Source organism: Mixophyes fleayi, chromosome 7, assembly GCF_038048845.1.
Source record: "Mixophyes fleayi isolate aMixFle1 chromosome 7, aMixFle1.hap1, whole genome shotgun sequence".
Taxonomy (NCBI): Eukaryota; Metazoa; Chordata; class Amphibia; order Anura; family Limnodynastidae; genus Mixophyes; species Mixophyes fleayi.
In genome coordinates this window covers 94299661-94322632 of record NC_134408.1, presented here as the reverse complement: position 1 = coordinate 94322632, position 22972 = coordinate 94299661, and the positions used below count along the sequence as shown (strand labels likewise).

The window sequence follows — 22972 nt, the reverse complement described above, 5'->3', positions numbered from 1 at the left end:
ACACATGTTCTTAAAGACCTACAGCAATCCCTGTCAAAATTTATTTGGGCCGGCCGTAAGCCGAGGATCCAACTTCGACTCATTTAAGCACCAAAATATAGCAGGCCTAGGTGTTCCCAATGTAATAAAATACTATCAAGCCACTCATTTAGTGCAATGCGTCCTTTGGCACTCTCCCCCAAATTGGAGTGTCTGGACACTTATAGAAGCCGATTTACTTAACCTTTACTCACCCTCCTCGTTACTTTGGACTAAGCCCCAACACAGAACTAAACACTTAAACCATATCCCCACAGCTAAATTCTCATTAACCATGTGGGACCGAGTGACACGAACATATGATCTTCGCTCCCAATACCCGCTACTCGTCCCACTATGGAACTCCTCTGACTTCCTCCCAGGGATAAATCATAAAGCCTTCCATTACTGGACTCGCCACCATCTTCTATTTCCATGGGACATTGCTCCCATGAACATCTTCCCAACATTTGCGGTACTTAAAAAAAGATACAATTTCCCTAACTCAATATTTTATCAAATACCTACAAATTAGGCATTTCTACGACTCCCTACCTAAACCTGCCCTCGCAGATCAGTGCTCTCCCCTAGAATCACTCTGCAAACACCCAATCTCTACCCGAGGCCTCATATCTACATTATACCAATTAATAAATAATTTTGGCCTTCCATCTAAAGAACCACATGAACTCGCGTGGGAGAAACACACAGGAGAAACTATAGATCCTAAAGAATGGACCAAGATTAGAACCAATTTGGCTAAAACCTCTATTTCCGTTCGAATCAAAGAAATTAATTCAAAATTTATAGCAGATACTTGATCCCATCAAGGCTCCATACTATATTCCCAGCCTCCTCGTACAGATGTTGGAGAGAGTGCGGTTGTAGGGGTTCCCTGTTGCACGTTTGGTGGATAACTTCATACTGGCAACAAGTCCATAAGCTGATATCCTCAATTACTCATATTCAAATTCCTAATACGCCTCTATTCTCATTACTCCCTAGACCTCTCCACAATATATCCCGCCTAACCCAAAAACTAATTAGACATATACTGAATGCAGCTAACTGCCTGATTGCTTCGCACTGGAAGAGCTCGATCCCGCTCTCACTTATTGCGACCATAAAGTCTATCTGGTCAACATACCGCTTGGAAAGTATAACCGCCACCCTCAACGATACTCCAATTCAATTCAAAGCTGTGTGGAACCCTTGGACATCCTTTTATGAAGCAGAACCGCCCCTATCTACCGTTTGACATTCTCTTATATTTATTATCTACATACTTTTTCTTGATTGGAGATGACTGACTAAACACACCAATCTCTTGTATCAGTGGCCATAGACAAATTCATTTACCTTTTTTCTTTCCCCCTCAGATACCTCCCTTCTCTCCCCCCCCCCCACCCCCCTGTATGTCTCCCACCTACAAGTTTTTGTTTGTTGTTTTTTTTTCCCTTCTCATTGAATTGTATACACCAATACCACATTTTGGATATTACTTCATTGCATTTATTATGAGTTTATAAATGTTGTTAACATCATATCCTCATGTAATTATGTCCTACTTCATGTATACATCGACTTGCTGTTCTTACATTCGTGTAAACAATAAACAATAAAAATTTTGTTTAAAAAAAAAAAAAAAAATCTTTGCATTCACCTTTTTTCCTTGGTTTGTTTCCTCAGGCTAATATTAATGATTTATAATTCTGCACGGTTTTCAGTGTCATGTGATTACCATGGCAACCACAATCACATGACAGTGAACTGAGGCTCTGGCTCAATTTGCTATGTATCCTTTCCCTCCTCTGCCATCACATATGAGTATGTGTGTTACTGGCAGCCGCTTGTCTGCCCTACAGAGAAATTTTGAAAAGGAAATAATTATTTATAGGACAGAAAACAATTGTGCCCAAGATCATGCTTAAAATGTACTTAACTTGCTATTTAAAGAAAAAAAAAAAAGGCTATGGGACTGCTGCTTTAATAAATATGTCATCAAGAATAGTTTACCACTTAACACATACATTTAGTCAGCCTACTTCCCTCTGATGATATTTCCTACAGTGTGATCAGGTTCTCAGACAGCCTTCAAATAGTTAAATGCTCTCTGAAAACCCACTTGTTTGCTAAAGCTTCAATACTCTAGCATATACTAATCACACTAGTACACACTCACAGCTATCCCAATCTGCACTGAGCCACATGTGCTCATCTCAGCTGTGCCCCTTTCCAACTAGATTGTCAGCTCTCTCATGAGCAGGACCCTTACTGCCCTGTTTATACATCTGCAGTTTGTCTACCTTCTATGTCCTGGTTTTATGTTTGTCCTGTTTACTACACTGTCCAGCACTGTAAAGTTCTGTGGCAATAAAAATATAAAAAAAAAAGTCTATATAACATTGAAGAACTGAGATGATCAAAACGAAAACACAAATTGATCTCTGGTTTTAAAAATGTTTCTTCTTTTTTAATATTACTTCAATTAAGCCAATACAGACAATGCAATTTTTTTTTCTTTTCTTCTTTTTTCAAAACCCATGCCCCCACAAAAATAAGATACATCAAACATATTTTTACATAGGGAATTTTGTAGCATGACCACTTCTAAAAACACAATTCCTACATCTTCTAGGCAGGCACTGGAACAATGACGTTAATCATGGTGCCATGGTCATTTTAGTTAAAAGTGAAGCAATTCCAAAGTCACCAGCAAGTTCTCTTCTCGTCACAAAGATACCATTTACACTCCAAGCTGGATCCTCACTGCACAGAGGTGAAGACAAAAAAGCCTTAACTGGTGAAGTCCACAGAGGCTGCTCATCTTGGTACATAGTGTGGCTGCTGAAATGAAGTGATGTTTAAGTGAAGACAGCTGGTTGATTACAACGCAAAAGGAAACAGTACAGAGAGGGGGGTAAACGTCTTATTACAAAATAAAAATAATAAAAATAAATCCAAAATGGCAAAAAAGGAGTTTGCCAAAAAAAAAAAATATATATATATATTAAATCGACGAGTGGCCCCCAGTCTGTTCCTGATAAACCTCAATAACATCTTCCTCCTCCATGCCCAGCTGTAACAGAAGAAATGCATTACTTTATCAGTTAGGATAAACTGGAAATAATTCCTTAAATATCATGTAACTTTTTGAGCAACAATTCTTAACACATTATACACAGTGGGGGCACCCCGCTGAATTACACCAGTTTTTATTTTTAGGTCCCTCCCACTGAGTGGCAATTGAGTAGTAATCCCGTGCCAACAACCAGCTGCCCTCTGCTGGTGAGCAGCTGTAAACATCCGAGTTCTATAAATCACTTCTGGCATCCTGGACAAATTAGCTCTCATTTCAAGCCAGTGTATCAGATTCCTCCCATTTTCAGGGCTCAGGTGTTTACAGAAACTCACCAGCATGGAGTCCCAGTTGAATTAAGGAAATACTAGGTGTCTAAAGGGGAGCACTCCCATTGAAGGAGTTAAAAAAAAAAGTGTAACATTAAAAAACCTTCAACACATTTAATTTTGAGTAGGCTGGTTTTACATGGGCACCTCACATGCAAACAACTTGTATCACACTTGTCAAATAACTTAAAATTGCAGTGAATGCGATATAAAGAGGAACAGATATGGTAACGGTATAAAGTGATTTACACTAAGCTACAGGATTATAACGTTCCATGTAAACCCAACATAAATATTTTATGTAAGTCATATCTTATCCAGTGTTCTCCCTAGAAAGTTTTGCCAGCTGTGTGGCATTAAGCAGCAGCTGGGTATAGGCAGTGTAATACTTTGTAATAATATTGAAAAATGTTCTTGGTTATTGCCCACACTTGACAGGACTGGTCAGACTGGTGGTCAGTGGACTAACACACACTGCTGGCTTTATGCTCACATAGTGCTTGATAGTTCCTATTATAATAGGAGAAACAATGTTTTGTTCGATTATAATAGGACTCTATTGACCTCCAAGACCCGGGTGGAAAGGAAAACCAGCCGAGTGCACAATCAGAAAATAGGTGCTGGGGAGAACACTGCTGTGCGCGTTGTCATCCTTCCCATTTAAACCTGTTAGTACAAAGACAGTATTAATCCAATCCACCACGAGGTTCCATAGTAGCCATGCACGTTGTACTTATAGCATGAAAACAACAATTACAGTAATGAAAGCATCGCTCAAAAATGAGCAAACATCTGTACCCATACATCACATGGAAACAACACAATACCATTATGACAGCTTGCGGTTAATGGAATTGGCTCTTATCGGTTATTCACCAAATCAGATGTATGCAGTTTGTCATTCATGTAAATTACTAACCTCCTTAGGAGTCTGGTGATCTGAGATCCTTTGCCCTTCAAACAGAAACCTGAGCGAATTCATGGGAACACCCTAAAGATGAACAACATTTATTCTTTACAATTTATTGGTAAATTGGTTTAATCAGTTAATCATAAATGTGTTTATTGGCTGAATTATGGAAATATTACAGTGTGCTCAAGAACAGTTTTATAAAATGGACAATTGCAACTTTTTCAGCTAACTTCAAGTCACCCCTCTTATTTTAAAAGGCGTACTTCTCTAGTGTAGCAGGTCACACGTTCTCAAGCAAAGGAGGAAATGAACAAAGACAGATATCTCCTTTAAGAAAAAATAAAGTACATGGGACTGTAGAAAATCAATTCGGCAGAAACAGCCAGCAAAAGGGACTCAATGTCCATGACCGAGTGAGTGATTAGTGGTGTCCTTCAAAAGTGTAACTAAGAGGGCAATGGTCCTATATGGCAAGATTAATCAAATACAATTTTAAGCAAAGTCAAGATCTGCTGTACAGAGGAGCAAGTGTTTCTAATGCTGTACTTTAGTGAGATTATGGGAAAGGTTTACAGGCCATGGATCACGGCAACATGCAGAAGTAAAAAATAGAAAACCACTAAGCCTATGATACAAGTTGACAGTATATAAAAAGAGTTACTAGTTTTCATAAATTATGTGTAAAATGAATCATACCTAGACAGAACTTAAGATATTTGACATTGTATTCACATTTGCCATCTTGTGAAACAGTTACTGATTGCTACTATGAGCCAATGTCAGGTTTAAACACATCCAATGTTTATAATGAAACTATTAAAAGTACATGTAAAATAACATGACAATGAGGAGGTCTCATTATCAAGGACATAGAACACTGCATGAATAGCAGGTAAAATAAGCATAAATGATACATGCAACATAGAGAGGGTAATTTTGCCATATAGTTATGTCATTTAGAGAAAAAATATTGACGTTTAAGACTCTTTAAATTTGGAAAAACAATAAGGAAGTCATGATAAAATATTAGGTGAAGGATAAAACAACATTTATCTGCATGTAGCAGTAGAATGGTGATTCTTGCACCAGAGGTGTTGATAAGAGACACACTAATGCCAACATAGGGTGATTAGCAATTTCATAAGCACAGACAGAAAAAGCAGTTGTCTCTTAGGCCATTTCCAAAGAATTGCCTTTAAAGCAGCAAGGGGTATGTCTGGCTTATTACAGGAATGAGCAAACTGGCAGTCACTAGGATCTTATAAAACAGTAAACATTGCCAATCATGTATCTTGGGGGGAAAACATCTATCTACACCTTTCTATGCTGGTTAGCCATTTATATACAAATGAAATGCCAACAATATAGAATCTATTGTGCCAGCTACTACAACAGTGCAATCAGTACCCAGTGAACTAAAGCAGAATTAAAGCCAACTGACATTGTGACTAACTGTAACACAAGACAAAAGTGTGCTGAAAAATGACTGAAGGGATAGGAAATAAAGCAATGTGACAAATTACTTAAGGATGCTGTCAGTGAAATGGAAGGTCTAAAGAGGTTTAGTAATATTTTACACTGTACAGCAAGACTTATTCAAAGTATAGTAACTTCTGTTATTTTCCCAGTCATTGATAAAGACTTGCAGAATTAATCTACCATATATAATCAAACCTGATTAGACCGCTTGTTCATGTACAATCTACTGACTGCTACAATGTTATACTAGAGGCCTCATCCACACAGTGCTTTAAATAATATCCAATAGCCATGGTGTACAATTCAATTGTGCAAATCTAAGCAACCAAAGTTGTCCCAATCACTTAGAAAGTAAACAGACAAGAGCATAACTCATACTTTCACCATCATTCTTATTTTGCACCATTAATTGTATTGCCATTAATCTAAACTGAAATCATGATTGTGAATCTTTATTTTGACACATTTTAGTATATGCTATAACGTTCCAAACATTTCTTCTCATGGATTATATTAGAATGTTTTGGATTTTACAGTGTTACTTAAGTTTTGCAACATGTAAATTGTTTGGGGTGGGTCTGAAACTTAATATTCCATTACAGTAAATGGGTATAAAACACAAGTAATATTGCTCTGAGTGATGTCTGTCAACGATAGAGCCGCTTCTCAGGATTTCTGATATAAAATAGTGTCCAAAAACTGTACTGTACAAACATGCAAATGTGTATTAACCGGTCAGCTTTATCAATCTAGTGCAAGCTAAACAATGAAAGTTGTATGGTTGCTTGCTCAGATTTAGCGCTCACTTTATTGGTGATTTGTAGATGAATAGTGCCACATGCCTTACACTGACACCAGTAGTTCCATACAGAGACTGTGTACCTAGCATTTCACCTGCTTTAACCTATACATACCTGTCTCTGACAGTATGACTCTTTCAGCTTTTTCAGGTGCGTCGTCATCTTTACCTTGAAATGAATTTCACTGCTGTCCTGAAAAGAAAAAACAGAAAAAAACAGGTATATGAACTCTAAAAGCACAATATATTTAAAGACAAACATTGTACATTGTGTAAAAAGCAATACTGTTAATATGGCCTCATTAAATTAATTTGCAGATCTATGAATATTTAAGAGACTTATGCCAATACCCTGGCAATAGTGTCAACTAGGAAGGATAAGAAAATTACACCCCAAACAACATGTAAATATCTATCCAGATAAACCACCAATATATTGCCAAACAGGAACACATACCAGTTTAGTAGATAAAGACTATTCAATAGGACTACTAGATTACTATAGGAAAATGTTTACATGTAGCAGCCCCTGGGGCTCTAGCCAAGAGGGGAAGATAAGAAGATATTTTCCTAAGTTGTAGTTGAGCTTTAACATATACAATAAAAAAAAAATAGTGGTATGAGAATCGTTTACGGTAATCCTTTTATTTTCTTTGCTTTGACATTAGCACCTTAAATGAAAAAGTGGATGTAGAATATAACGGAGTCTACAATTTCCACGGTTTGATGTGTAGCAATATTACTTCTATCTTTATGAACCTATTTGTAGATCGAAATCATTGACCACACCTGGAGACAAGGTCCACATACTCTGTTCTGTATTCACTTTATTATTAATATGGGTTATAGTATCTCTCCTTTTTTTCTCTATATGTATGCTATTCCATCATTTGTTGTATATGGTGCGCAAAACATAAAACATCCAGTTCTGTGGTCAAAAACTCCTTAATGAGAGGTCAGAGAATGACCAGACTAGTTCAAGCTGATAGGAAGAGGACAGCAACTCGCACAATCATGTGTTACAACAGTGGTATGCAGAATAGAATCTCTGAACGCACAGTGTGCTGAATCTTGAAGTGGATAGGATACAGAAGACCACAACGGGTTCCACTCAGGAAACTGAAGCTACAGTAGGCACAGGCTCCCCAAAAGTGAACAATTGAATATGGGAAAAACATGGCCTCATGAATCTTGATTTTTGCTGTAATATGCAGATGTTCTAGTCAGAATTTGGCGTTAACAAAACAAATCCAACCTGTCTTTATTTAGTCAACAGGGCAGGCCGGTGTTTGTATAGTGTACAGAATTTTTTCTTGGCAAACGTTAGGCCCTTTAATACCAATTGAGCAATGTGTAAATGGCACAGCCTACCCAAGTATTGTTGCCTTTATGGCCATAGTCTACCCATCTTCTACTGCCTACTTCCAGCAGGATAATATGTCATGTCACAAAGCACATCATCTCCTATTGTCATGAACATGACAATAAGTTTGGTGTACTCCAATGGCCTCTGCAGTCACTAGATCTAAAACCAACAGAACACCTATGGGATGTGGTAGAATGGAATATTCGCAACATGACAAATCTGCAGCAACTACGTAATGATATCCTGTCAACATGGACCACAATCTCTAAGGAATGTTTTTTACAGCACCTTGTTGAATCCATGCCACTAAGCATTCAGGCTGTTCTGGGGGCTAGAAATGTGTACCTAATAAAGTGTCCGCTGACTGTACATGTTCAGTTAAATAACGTAAATGCTGTTATCTTAATATTTTATTTGTTTGTACATCAATAAAAAAGTTTAAAAAAATTAAACAAAAAACAGTGCGATTGGGGTAGAAGTTCATTAAATATCTGTCTCATCCTGAGCTTTAATTAGACCTGGTAATTCAAGGAGAAAGCACTTATATCACAAGGTTAATACTTCATGTATATGCTCTATATAAAAATGCAGTGCTTGTCATACTAAAAACAGCCGCACCAGAAACGTCAATTCTATATTAATGGTCAGCTGATGTACGATAAGTGCAGAACTAGGGGGTGAATTTATTTTGTTGTGGGGTGCACACTACCCTATTACTCACAAAATTCTTAATTTTATTGATATTGCAAGTCAAGAATATTTAAATGCATATCATAATTGATCAAAATAGGATATTTATTGACAGTAAAAGAAAATGTTAAGTGTATTTATTTAAATCTTATGATTGCTTATAAAGGAAGCCTTACGAATAGTTAGATATATTTCTGCAAAATATTATTAATTGTTATAATTAAACTCTCTTTCTTATAAATGCACACCAGAAATAGATCGATTCACCTTTACAAGTGTGAACATATTTTCATCAGATAATTTTAATTGTGTATTGCCTTATGTTACCAACCTTCTGGGTATATATTATTTTGATAGTTTATGATAATATTGTTTCACCCAATCCCCCTGGAGAGATCATCTCTAATATGGTATTACCCATGCTTGGTTAAATTCCCTTACATTTATGCTGTTTAAAATCAAATTGTATGGTTAATGTCTTATTTACAAGTGTTATGTATATTATTCACATACACTGGGAGCCAAGATACAGACACACTGTCAGGTTTAGTCTTAGCAGCTGGTTTCTCCATAGTTACATTTCCGTCTGTTATCTGGGAGTTTGCCACAATAAGTTAAAGTCAGTTTCAATGCACCATCGTTAGCATTATTAACATGTAAGGCTAGGTACACACCAATACAAAATTCTAACAATATGATATTTTACCAATTTAGCGGACAAAAAAAAAAAGTCCCGATCAGCATGCCGATTCATGCGTACACACTACACTCAATTACCTCCAGATCTGCGCTATTCATCTGCCATTAACTGAAAAGTAATAATTGGCTGAAAAACTGCAGTTTGTACCCAGCTTAAGGTACTGTTGATATTCCCAACACTTGCTTCAAAAGAGATTGATTTAGAGTCAACGTTAGCTATCTGCCCATCTCAAGATTCACAGTACTCATACCTGACCAGGGCTGCTTCTGAATCAGTAACTGAAGTGCTTCCTGCTGTTAAGCACTCTCATTCTATATTGTACTGATTCTTATCGATAAGACTAAATTGTTGTTATAAACATAGATCTAAACAACATAGCATATTTGATCAGAGATCATGAGCAGAAACTGATACATAGTAGAGAATGTCTGACAATGTGTCTGTACCTTGGCCCCAGTAGATGAGAAGAATATACATAACACTGGTAAATGAAACATTTATTCTGTTTAAATTCAAATTTTATTGGAAATGTAAGGGGATTTAAACAAGCATAAGGAATAACATATCAGAGCTCATCTTTCTAGGGGAATTGGGTGAAACAATATCATAAACTATCAAAGTAATAAATTTACCCAGAAGATTGTTAACATAAGCCAAAATGTTTTCTTCGCATTTTTTTTTTTAGAAATTGTGTATTAACACTTTTAACAGGTGAATAGCTCTATTGTCTAGTGTGCATTTATAAGAAAGAAAGTTAGATTATAACCATTAATAATAGTCCGCAGAAATAGAATATCTAAATATTAATTGGTAAGGCTTACATTATAAGCAATCAGAATAGGATTTAAATGCACTTAAATATTCATTTTAATACTTATTTTACATTTTTCTTTCACATTGTTTTTTTTAATACATTGTGATATTGCATAGCAATAAAATTAAGAATTTTCATGAGTAATTAATAGAGCAGCGTGCACCCCACAACAAAACAAACCCTCTTTCTTTCTTCATTTGTCATACAAAAGGATGTGATCTGAGACATTACATCATCCCGGCAGGTATCTACATTTAAAGGGATTATATTTATACAGAAGAGTCCTGGCTCTTACCCAGTTTCTCGACACCTACGCAGATTAATGCACAACTCATATTATAGTACACCATCATGATTTATCACATCATAATCTGGCATAGTTTGCAGGGTTTACCAGGAAAGCTAGAAACCCAGGAAGTCTTGTAAGTGCAATCGATATCTTACAGCCAGGGGTACAGTCAGCCCTGTGATAAGGTAGGTAAAACTTGTGTCACCTATTGTAAAAGGGTGGTGGTATAGAAAACAGAACATTTAAATGAGGAAATCCTTTAAGAAGCCAATGGACAATTATTTCATAAGAGTAACACAACAAGCTGTGCAAAGCATGTGTGTGAATGATGCTGAATTGGCTGCTAAGAAGCATTTTTTCTTCATCATCAAATACCTTACATAAATATTATCTTATCTTTATTTGGCACTTATTAGGCAGAAATGTGTATTGTAAAAGGTGTTGTAGCATTGTTTTTCAGGATAACAACTTCAAGTGGCTGCAATCTGAGGGCATGTTCATACTTTACAAATAGTTGAATATTGTGATGTGACATTTTCCATACTTTGTCTTTCATTTTATTACATAAATAAGTTTTCATGGAAATTTACCTGGCCAATTACTTTTAGTTTAATATAGTCACCTCCTTCTTTCTTATCTCCCAAATCCTCACTGGATGGTTTGGTTTCCTGTAAAAGGAGGAGAGAACAGTTACGATTTTAGGACAATGCAACAGAAATGTGTAGGTTCACTGTGTCTTTACAAGAACTTTGCACAACAGTCAGCCTTATGCGGTGACATATCTAGCTCGATTCAACAGGACTGCTGTACACTCTTATCAGTTAATTGGTTAGCTAGCATAGAGAAGCTACATAGATGGCAACTGGTGGCTTATGGCGTGATTCATGCTTGCACGAAAGTGGAGTTTAAAAAGAAACCACAGAACTTCAGCTTAGTATTTAAATTGAAGCAGATCGCAATATATGTTTCGAACTGAATCTGGGTGCAAGTACGCTCTTCCTAAATGTTACTTGCCTACGTAGAGAGACAGAACAGACTGCACTATTGACACAAGCATATGTGCAATATAAGGTCACATCAGAACACATACAAAAAATATTCCATCATACAATAAACGAACAACTTTTAAAAGTATAGTCTTTAAACAAGGCCTTTTCATTCTAGATCAGGTCTTATGTATGTTATGTTGTGTAAAAATGTCACAGTACATTTTATCTGCCACCTTTTCCTTTTCAGTACTATCTCTCTACATGTTGTTAATGAAAATAGAGCTTTAAAAGTATAATCATTAATATAAATATGGATTTTCAAATATTTTTTTGTATACTCAATACATAAATCAAAATGCTTTCAATGCATACAACGCATTTTTATAATCTATCTTGCCTGCAAACACATGTTTGGTGATAACTAGTAGCACACAACTGTAGTTTTTAAAACAAAGCTTATGCAGTGTCAGTCATCACTATCAGTCGGCATATACACCTGTACTGTAGCTGGTGCCGATGATGCAGCTGAAACCAAATGCAATTACGAGAAACCCAGGCCTTGATTCGGCCACATCTATATTGGAGCACCCTCAGCACGCCCTTACTGTACATTTCCTATGTTAGTCCGTCCCTTGTATTCATTGGTGTAGAATTCTGAGCATGCACAAAGCCATTTCACACAAGAGACATCCATTTGTGTAGCACATGCCGAACATGAATTAGACCCACAGTGTGTAAGACTAACTACAAAAGTGTTCTAAAATATATATAATAGAAAATATAGAACCATGTCTTCTCACAAGGTTTGTGCTCAACAGGTGGCGAGTACCACATCAGCACCATGACCGGCAGTATAGATTCTCACAGGATGACATAAATGGTGGATGGATCATGGATACAGAATGTTTGAATCATGATCCATCTGGTAGTGTTAATATGTGTACAGCACTTGTCACAGTGATCAATATATCGCTACTTACTTATTTTTAAGAGTTAGTATAGAGCAAGGTATCATCAACATAGGCACGCAATCATCAATGAGAAGCCTAAAACTGAATAATATGCACCTTTCGAGGATCATGGCCTTTAAAAAATAAGATTCCAAATAAGGCAAATGTCAGACTTATTACTGGCCCTTGAGGACTTTAATTTCAAATCATCACTATTTTTGAAAGTGTTGACGCTGTATTCGCTGTCCTATAATATACTACACAATAGGCGGATGTACAACTGGCCGTAAGTATGTACCCCAACACAGTTCTGTGCCAGTTGTCATTGTGCACTAGAAAACTAAAACCAAAGGATAGCTATACTCTGGCGATATTTCCACATCAATTATGTCAGTAAAAATCACACTTGAAAAATCACTGCAAATACGTTCCCTTAAATATTCATTAAATGTTATCGTAAGATGTCACTCTGGTGATTTTCTTTCATCGATCCGCTGGCACATCATGCCGGTAGGGATTTAACTCAGCAGATAAGCTGCTACTGAAAAATGCAGTTCTACCAAAATTGATGGCATCTGAAAATTACCAGACACACGGAGTGTATACACACACAGCAGTTATGCTGTATGTCAAACCACAACTAGCTAAAAAAATACTCAATATTAAGAGAAAGGAATCACTGATGAAAATAAACAACAATTTTCTGCTGCAGAAAACCAAAGCCCGGGCTAAAAAAATTAAAATAAATTAACCAGTATGAAACTATACTAAGCATATACTGAACAGATAATTACAGAAAAGTTACTCCTACATGGTTGCTCAAGTTGATAGTATAGTAACTGTATCAGTGTCCAGTTTGGTTAGATATATTGGGGGACAGTTTTTTGGGGGGTTTTTTTACCGGCCATTGATTTTAGAGGCAGGTAGTTTTGGGACAACACAAGCAACAACTTGGTGTACACAAAACAATGCAATTGCCTAAATTGCTGCATGCGTCGGCAGCTTAAAACAATTTTACTACAATAAGGGCCTGGTTAAGAGTTAGTCCACCTAGAAGGTGCAATTTTGCCTTTTCCAAAACCATGGACTGCAGTGGGACACAAATGTACAATGTGTGGATAGATTAAGAATTATAATGGGCGGCATCCTAGCTCAACTAAATCCCAATATTAAAATAAAGCTTCCCAGTATGTGTATGTGACAAGTAAAAGCAGGCACAATTTTAGTTACAGATATACAAAAAAAATAAAACAAAATACATTTGCATCCCTTCCATTGTAAATGGTTTGTTGACGTACAAATGTGCACACAGGGTTAGACAATTACCAGGAAGCAGTTATTAAAAATGTCATAATTCTAAAGGCATTTTCCGTGGAGTTCAGTTGGGCCCCTCTTCCATTGCCCCTGAACTGCCCAAGTATGTCTAGTTCCAAAGTACTACATTTTTTTTGTCTATTCCTGGACATGACATAACAATAGAGAACACCACAATCACTACACTATCCAACCCAAATCACACAATTACTGGGTTAAATTAGTCGCCTTAACACCACATCATGCAACAGTATACAGTTAAAATAACTGTTCCCCTATCTCTCCTCTTTCTCCAGAAATGAGATGTCTAATGCCTGTTTTTACATAGTCTGTTCACGCTTCTTAATGTCTTTTCATAGTCACAGTGTTGCTGATTCAGCCCTGCGCAGAGTGAGCAGCTTCCAGAATGTGGAATCAGCAGCTTCATCATGCAGAAAAGATGGGGAATAATATTCTGTAAGGGAATGAGAATCTACAGGAGAACAGACGAGACGGCGCTTATGTCTGCACTATTGTAAGCAGGCACCTTGATATACTATTACAACTGCAACATAAAAAGGACTACTTAGAAAATTGTTATAAGCGCATTGCATATTGTAATCTATCCACTACAGTGTAGAAAGATGACAATTAACAAAACAGTGATTTCAAGATTGATACATTTGTATTGTCTCCAGTAACCACACAGGAAATACAACAATGCCCACCTATCTTCTATTCTGTATGCTAGGACTGTGGTTAAATGTAACATGATAAACACATATCAACAGTTACTGCTAGTAATGGAAATGCACTTGCTTGTATTATCAAGTTTAGAGCACAACAAATTTTTGCTTTGTCCATGTCGCCTATTTATTTACATCACCACTGACGGCATGGACTATGCAAGGCCTAACATAGCGCTAAAACCACTACATTTTATTGTAAGACATGTTATGTAGGCCCAATGGCGAATCATTTAACAACCAATTCCATAGAGTTTTGTAAAATGTCCTACTCCACCTACAGGCACCATAGGCCCAACCAAAAGTGGCCCAGCTGGAGTTTTCAATAAGTGTAATGTATTGCCCAACAGATTACTCACACACCCTATAGCTCTCAAACTAGCCTCTGGCTGCCTAGAAGGTATGTGTCAGTAAAATGGCATGTTTAAATAAATGTTGTGATTAATGAGAAGTATAGGATAGGGCTTGGCTATGGCTAAAATAAGATTAGGCCAGAGCAGGCTGGAGTGTTAGTAGTGGCAGAAAAAGGACAATTTAGTGAGCAACTCAGCGTTTATTGGGATCTCCAGCTGGCAGGAAAATACCGCACTACAAGCTACCAGAGCTGGACATAAAGCAAAACTCACCGTTTTATCACCATGTTTTACATAAATTATTTTAAACAAAATAATTTCTTTAAATGTCTGCATTTCTTAATTTTATGAGTTGGGACTATTATGTTCTATGCTCTTCCAAGTGTCATCTGTAGACAGCAACAATGCCTATTATCCAAATTCTGAAGAAACCGTTGCATGGGATTAATAAACAGGCATTGGAGCACCCTTGTTTTACAAAATATACATTGTTTTGAAAATATTAAATTCTTCAGTATAAACATACTAAATGTACTCATGTTATAAGTTTGGCTTAGTCTCAATACTACTGGGGATAGGGCATTGTAAAAATGGGATAGGGCAATGTAAAAATGGCACACTGCACATCCAGTTACATACATACATATATATGAAAAATATTCAACTCACAAAAAAAAAAGCATGAGCTTATCTTAAAAAAACAGTGCATATTCAAGGCCACCTGAGCAGGATTGGCCCTCTAGTAAATGAATAGCCCTTATTAGGTTAGTAATGTAACAATTTAGTTCTATAATCACCTAATTACTGTACTTAGATTTACATGTAAACACATGTAAAGCAGCAGTCACTTTGAAAAAAATAGTCCTTGCTGTCTGCAATGAAACATTGTTTTAGAACATAAACAGTACCACTTTATTTTCCCAATATTTCTGCAAACAAACTTATTGATCTCTCCATGCTCACCAACCACTAGGTAATAAACTTTAATGACAGGAGTACTAAAACAGAATATAAATGAAATCACACACTGTACCCAGTGTTACTAAAAATGTTTGTTTTTAAGTGTTGTCCAAGTATTCAAGTGTGCATGTAAATACAGTATATCTGACAAATTAAAAATAACCCATTCATTAAAGTCTATATAGGTGGTTAGGGAAGGCCACATAAGAAAATAAAAAGGCTTTGGTCACTCAGTTTAACAGTCTATAAAAGTAATATAGTTGTCTAGTTGGTATTCCCAGGCTGTGACTTTCTACTATACTATTACTGTAATCTTACAAAACCAATTACAACACATTCCAAATTAACCAGATACACCAGAACATATATGTAGCAAGTTTGTCTATGATTGGATGGTTGTTAGAAAACAGTCCAATACAATGGACACCCAGGATAATATACATTAGGTCTCCATGTAATCGAAAAGTGTTGGAATAATTTAGAATTTAAGATTAATGAGTACAGTCTCATTATCTTGCCAAATTATAGGTTAGGAATGGTAAACACTACCCTTTTGATTTCACAATACGATCTGATGTTTCCCTGCAAACGTAAAATGCAGCAAATGGTGGTCTCAGAGCTCTTAGGAGGTGCATAACAATATCCAGCACTATTCTAGAGGTACCTATACATGTGTAGCGGTAAACACTCATCTGCATGAGCAGGTTAGCTAAGAAACCATTTTACAAAAATAGAAAAGACAAAAGAAACAAGAACATTCTGGCACACACACAGCTTCCCGAGCGCGCAGGCAAGAACACACACAACCCCTCCATTATATAATAGCCAGGTTATGTAACTCGTACACTGTATACGCTGGGGACACAAGTATACACATGAGCACTATCTGGAGCAATGCTCGGGCCCCGCCGCCTCCTAATAACAAATGATCAGGGCTGTTTATAAGACACAGGGGACCATGCGGACAGACAGGCCGTAACGGGGACCAGGCCACCATTGCTGCCCCCACCTGGTCAGACATGCCGGCTACTGTCCCCCGCTGTGTGTCGGGTATACGAGCAGCTCCTCTGTTCTTCCTCAGGGCACAATACCAGCACTGGAGACTCAAGCAAAGATGGGGTTCCTGTCCCAGGTGCTGATGTCACTTCCGCAACGGCGGGCACCGCCCACACACATGACGTATGCCTGGCTCTGGCAACTGTTGTCTATGTTGTTACTAGAGCTGTTTTCAGACTATGCAACGTTGTGTGATGCATATATCTTATCAAAATGAAAATAAGCCATTGTTCCTTATTTAGATGGGTGCAGCCCTAGTATTTGCTTCAGTAAAGTTCATGCAAGAGTAGCTGTTTAGCAATCTTGTAGCCCCTGGGGAGGCATGAAAGCAGAGGGGCTTCCTACCTGAAACTAGCCAATAAATGACCAAACTAATTATGCAAGTTGAAAATGTGTTGGGTTTCCATTGATACCACTTTAACAAATCTAAGAAATTCATATATCAGCTTCTTATGTTAAAAGTGATGTATTATTATTAGTAATAACATTTTTGTATATAGTGCCAGCATATTCCATAGTCCTTTACAATTGGGAATAAACAGTAAAAATAACAAGACTGGGTATTCAAGACAAAGTGGTATGAAGACCCTGCTCGCAGGATTACAATCTATAGGACAATAGGAGTTAGATACATGAGGTTAAGGGCTTCTTATTGCATATTACATACCTCCAAACTATCCCAATTTAGGCAGGACATTTCCTATTTGTGGGCTCTGCCCCACTGTCCTGATCGGGACAGAATGTTGGGAGATAAATCCATTCACTGCTGCTCTGCATACTAGATTAGAGTCCTAGGCACTCCCCAGTGGGAATGTAGCCATGCCCCCATTGTAATTTAGGCATGCCCCCATGATGACACAGACACACCCCTTTCATTGACTGCCCCGCTTTGAAGGATTCCAGTGTTGGGAGTTATGCATATTGGTCCAGCCAGTGTGGCTATATTATACAGTCACACAGCAATGTTGGTTAGGGGGGGTCAGAGGGTTGTTTGATTATAGAAATAACAAAGTAAGTCTTTTGTGAACTCTGTAGAGGGCTGGTAATAGGGTAGTATAACCTAGGGGAGTAAAGAGAACGGTTGAGGAATTTGATAAGCTTGCCTGAAGAGGTGAGTTTTCAGAGAAAGCTTTAACGTTTTGAGGCTAGATGAAAGTCTAATTGTGCAGAACAGAGGGGTCAAGTTGATGTATAACAAAATTCAAATGTGAGCCAGATATCTTAACCATGCCTAAAGAGCATTGTTTGCTGAGATTGTATTTGGAGGATATTTTACTGTATTTCATTGCCATAGGTAATGATGTATTGTTCCTAGCTCCTCAACAATGCATTCTGCTTCACTTTCATTGCTTTGTAATTTAATTTACTGCAGAGAAAATGCACCCAGATTTCTCCAGTAAAAGAAAAGAAACAAAAAAGAGTGCATTTATTATACACATAAACCAACAAATAATATACTCTAGTAAGTAACCCATGGCCGGATTAAGAGAGAGGGCACATGGGGCACGTGCCCCAGGCCCCCCTCTCTCCAAGGGCTCCCCACTGCCCGCAGCATCTCACCTGTCAGTTGCTGTCAGATGCCGCTGCGGAGGTCCCCTGATGCATGCACACACTCTGTGTGCGCATAGAGATCGTTACAATCTCTAAATCTGTGCCAGTAGTACAGCAGCACCTGCTGGAGGAGCTGCTGTACTGTCTAAAATGGGGGCAAAATGGAGCTGCTGCGCATGCTCAGCAGCAGCAGCTCCTCCAAGACATCAAGTGAGCAGGTGAGTCGTTTCAATGGGCACATATTTATACTGTTAGACACAAAATAAATCATATATAAATAAATCAAGAAGTCCCCTCATACCATGTTTATTGCTTGATTATATATATGTGTGTGTGTGTATATATATATATATATATATATATATATATATTAGGGGCAGCACAGTGGCCTAGTGGTTAGCACTTGGGCTTCGCAGCACTGGGGTCATGAGTTCGATTCCCGACCATGGCCTTATCTGTGTGGAGTTTGTATGTTCTCCCTGTGTTTGCGTGGGTTTCCTCCAGGTGCTCTGGTTTCCTCCCACACTCCAAAAACATACTGGTAGATTAATTGGCTGCTATCAAAAATTGACCCTAGTCTCTACCTCTCTGTCTGAATGTGTGTGTGTGTGTGTGTGTGTGTGTCTATATTAGGGAATTTAGACTGCAAGCTCCAATGGGGCAGGGACTGATGTGAATGAGTTCTCTGTACAGCGCTGCGGAATTAGTGGCGCTATATAAATAAATGATGATGATGATATGTATATGTGTGTGTATATGCATATGTGTTTAAATATGTATGTATATGTGTGTGTGTGTATATATATATATGTGTGTGTGTGTGTGTATATATATATTCTTGTTGCTATAGGTGGCAACATTTGACATATTTAATCAAGCAATCAAGTAATAATCATGCTATGAAGGGTTTTCTTAAATATGTATGTACACATGACTACTTTTTTCATCAGTTATGTTTCAATAAATATACACTGAACGTTAATATTAGACTGGTAGAGTCAATGCCAGAGTGGCAGATTCTGTTTTATTAATCATTATTAAAGTAATTACTGAAGTCAGACACTTATATTAAAGCTTGAATGAGATTTTATATATATATATATATATATATATATATATATATATATATATCATCATCACCATTTATTTATATAGCACCACTGGTTCCGCAGCGCTGTACAGAGAACTCATTCACATCAGTCCATATATATATATATATATATATATATATATATATATATATATATGTAATCTAATTTAAGTTTTAATATAAGTGGCAGACTTCGATAATTACTTTAATGATGATTAATAAAATAGAGGATCCCATAACATAGTTGCTGTGTGAGATATATATATATATATATATATATATATATATATATGCATACATACATAGCTACACACATATATACACAGACATTTATAGTCAAAATTGGTGTTATGTTATCAATGTTTATTTTTTATGTTAGTTTTAATGTGCAGTATTATTGTTAGTTTTAGTGTGCATTATCAATGGTATATTTAATTTGCAGTATCATTGCTAGTTTTAATGTGCGGTTTCAATGCTACTTTTAATGTGTGGTGTCAATACCCATTTTAATGTGGGGTTTTTATGATTGTTTTAATGTACAGTATTTTAGCTTGTGGAAGCAATGATTTTTCTTGTGCAGACAACCTAGGCGAGCCCCTCTGGATGAGCTATGTCATATAGTGGGCTGTAGGTGTCGTAATGGAGGATATGTCAATGCTAATAGCCTTATACGCAATGGCGTTATTTTACATGCGTTTTATATAGAGATGAGCGCACTCGGATTTCGTGAATCCGAGCCCACCCGAACGTTGCCGATCCGAGTCGGGTCCGAGACAGATCCGAGTATTGGCGCCAAATGAAAACCTGAAACCGAGGCTCGGAGTCATATTCCTGCTTTCGGATATCGCGATACTCGGATCCTATAAATTCCCTGCTAGTCGCCGCCATCTTCAATCGGGCATTGATCAGGGTAGAGGGAGGGTGTGTTAGGTGGTCCTCTGTCCTGGTAGATCTCGTGCTGGGCTGTTTAGTTCTATGCTGTGCTGTGCTGTGCTGTGTTCTGCAGTATCAGTCCAGTGGTGCTGTGTGCTGTGCTCTGTCAATTTTGAGTTCAGTGGTGCTGCTGGGTCCTCCTGTGCTGTGTCCTGTTCAGTCCAGTGGTGCTGTGTCCTGTGCTCTGTGCTTCTAAGGGCATAGTTATTTCCCCATTATTCCCAAGTGATTAAAAAATTTTTAAAAAGTTATAAAAAAAAATACAAAAAAAAATTAATTACAACAAAATTTGCAAAACCAATCCTGCAGTGTAAGCCCATTGGTACTGCAATATTACCAAGTTCACACATTCAGCAGTAAAAGTCCAGTGGTACTGCAATATTACAAAGTTCACACATTCTGCAGTATCAGTTCAGTGGTGCTGTGTCCTGTGCTCTGTCCTTCTGAGTTCAGTGGTGCTGCTGGGTCCTGTGCTGTGTCCTGTTCAGTCCAGTGGTGCTGTGTCCTGTGCTCTGTGCTTCTAAGGGCATAGTTATTTCCCCATTATTCCCAAGTGTTTAAAAAAAAAAAAAAAACTTATAAAAAAAAATTCAAAAAAATAATGTAAAAAAAAATTAATTACAACAAAATTTGCAAAACCAATCCTGCAGTATAAGTCCATTGGTACTGCAATATTACCAAGTTCACACATTCTGCAGTATCTTGTGCTACATATAATGGAGACCAAAAATTTGGAGGATAAAGTAGGGAAAGATCAAGACCTACTTCCTCCTAATGCTGAAGCTGCTGCCACTAGTCATGACATAGACGATGAAATGCCATCAACGTCATCTTCCAAGCCTGATGCCCAATCTCCTAGTACAGGGCATGTAAAATCCAAAAAGCCCAAGTTAAGTAAAAGTAGCAAAAAGAGAAACTTAAAATCATCTGCGGAGAAACGTAAAGTTGCCAATATGCCATTTACGACACGGAGTGGCAAGGAACGGCTTAGGCCCTGGCCCGTGTTCATAACTAGTGGTTCAGCTTCACCCAAGGCTCTTAGCCCTCCTCCTCCTCCCCCCCCCCCTACAAAAAATTGAAGAGAGTTATGCTGTCAGCAACAAAACAGCAAACAACTCTGCCTTCTAAAGAGAAATTATCACAAATCCCCAAGGCGAGTCCAAGGGTGTTGGTGGTTGTCAAGCCTGACTTTCCCATCACTGTACGGGAAGAGGTGGCTCGGGAGGAGGCTATTGATGATGTAGCTGGCGCTGTGGAGGAACTTGATGATGAGGATGGTGATGTGGTTATTGAAAATGAGGCACCAGGGGGGGAAACAGCTGATGTCCATGGGATGAAAAAGCCCATCGTCATGCCTGGTCAGAAGACCAAAAAATGCACCTCTTCGGTCTGGAGTTATTTTTATCCAAATCTGGACAACCAATGTATGGCCATATGTAGCTTATGTAAAGCTCAAATAAGCAGGGGTAAGGATCTTGGCCATCTAGGGACATCCTCCCTTATACGTCACCTGAATAACCTTCATAGTTCAGTGGTTAGTTCAGGAACTAGGGGTTGGGACCGTCATCGGTACAGGGACACCTAAATCCCGTGGTCCAGCAACACCCTCCTCGTCAACTTCCTCCACGATCTCCATCAGATTCAGTCCTGCAGCCCAAGTCAGCAGCCAGACTGAGTCCTCCTCAATACGGGATTCATCCAAGGAATCCTGCAGCGGTACGCCTACTACTGCCACTGCTGCTGTTGCTGCTGTTAGTCAGTCATCTTCCCAGAGGGGAAGTCGTAAGACCGCTAAGTCTTTCACAAAACAATTGACCGTCCAACAGTCGTTTGCCATGACCACAAAATACGATAGTAGTCACCCTATTGCAAAGCGTATAACTGCGGCTGTAACTGCAATGTTGGTGTTAGACGTGCGCCCTGTGTCCGCCATCAGTGGAGTGGGATTTAGAGGGTTGATGGAGGTATTGTGTCCCCGGTACCAAATCCCGTCGAGATTCCACTTCACTAGGCAGGCAATACCAAAAATGTACAGAGAAGTACGATCAAGTGTCCTCAGTGCTCTAAAAAATGCGGTTGTACCCACTGTCCACTTAACCACGGACATGTGGACAAGTGGTTCTGGGCAAACGAAGGACTATATGACTGTGACAGCCCACTGGACTGGGTAGATGCATCCCCTTCCGCAGCAACAGCAACAGCAACAGCTGCATCAGTAGCAGCATCTACAAAATGGCTGGTCGTGCAAAGGCAGGCAACATTGTGTATTACAGGCTTTAATAAGAGGCACAACGCTGACAACATATTAGAGAAACTGAGGGAAATTATCTCCCAGTGGCTTACCCCACTTAGACTCTCATGGGGATTTGTGGTGTCAGACAATGCCAGTAACATTGTGCGGGCATTAAATATGGGCAATTTCCAGCACGTCCCATGTTTTGCCCACACCATTAATTTGGTGGTGCATCATTACCTCAAGAGTGACAGGGGTGTGCAGGAGATGCTTGCGGTGGCGCGCAAAATTGCTGGACACTTTCGCCATTCAGCCAGTGCCTACCGCTGACTAGAGGCACAT

General features: G+C 38.2%; 1 protein-coding gene across 1 annotated transcript; it reads right to left on the bottom strand.

Annotated features, from left to right (window-relative positions):
* Positions 1-2939: 2939 nt before the first annotated feature.
* Positions 2940-16927, bottom strand: SUMO1 (small ubiquitin like modifier 1). Its single transcript, XM_075180141.1, has 5 exons — positions 16777-16927; positions 11067-11144; positions 6733-6810; positions 4346-4417; positions 2940-3097 (listed from the first exon to the last, which is right to left on the bottom strand). The coding sequence occupies exons 1-5, from the start codon at positions 16786-16788 to the stop codon at positions 3029-3031; spliced, it is 309 nt and encodes a 102-aa protein (XP_075036242.1). The 5' UTR covers positions 16789-16927; the 3' UTR covers positions 2940-3028.
* Positions 16928-22972: the final 6045 nt, after the last annotated feature.

Coding starts and splice junctions, on each gene's coding strand:
- SUMO1 (XM_075180141.1), bottom strand. Junction 6,811..11,066: donor AACTAAAAGTAATTGGCCAG/GTAAATTTCCAT, acceptor TTTTCTTTTCAG/GACAGCAGTGAAATTCATTT. Junction 3,098..4,345: donor ATCACCAGACTCCTAAGGAG/GTTAGTAATTTA, acceptor CTTCTGTTACAG/CTGGGCATGGAGGAGGAAGA.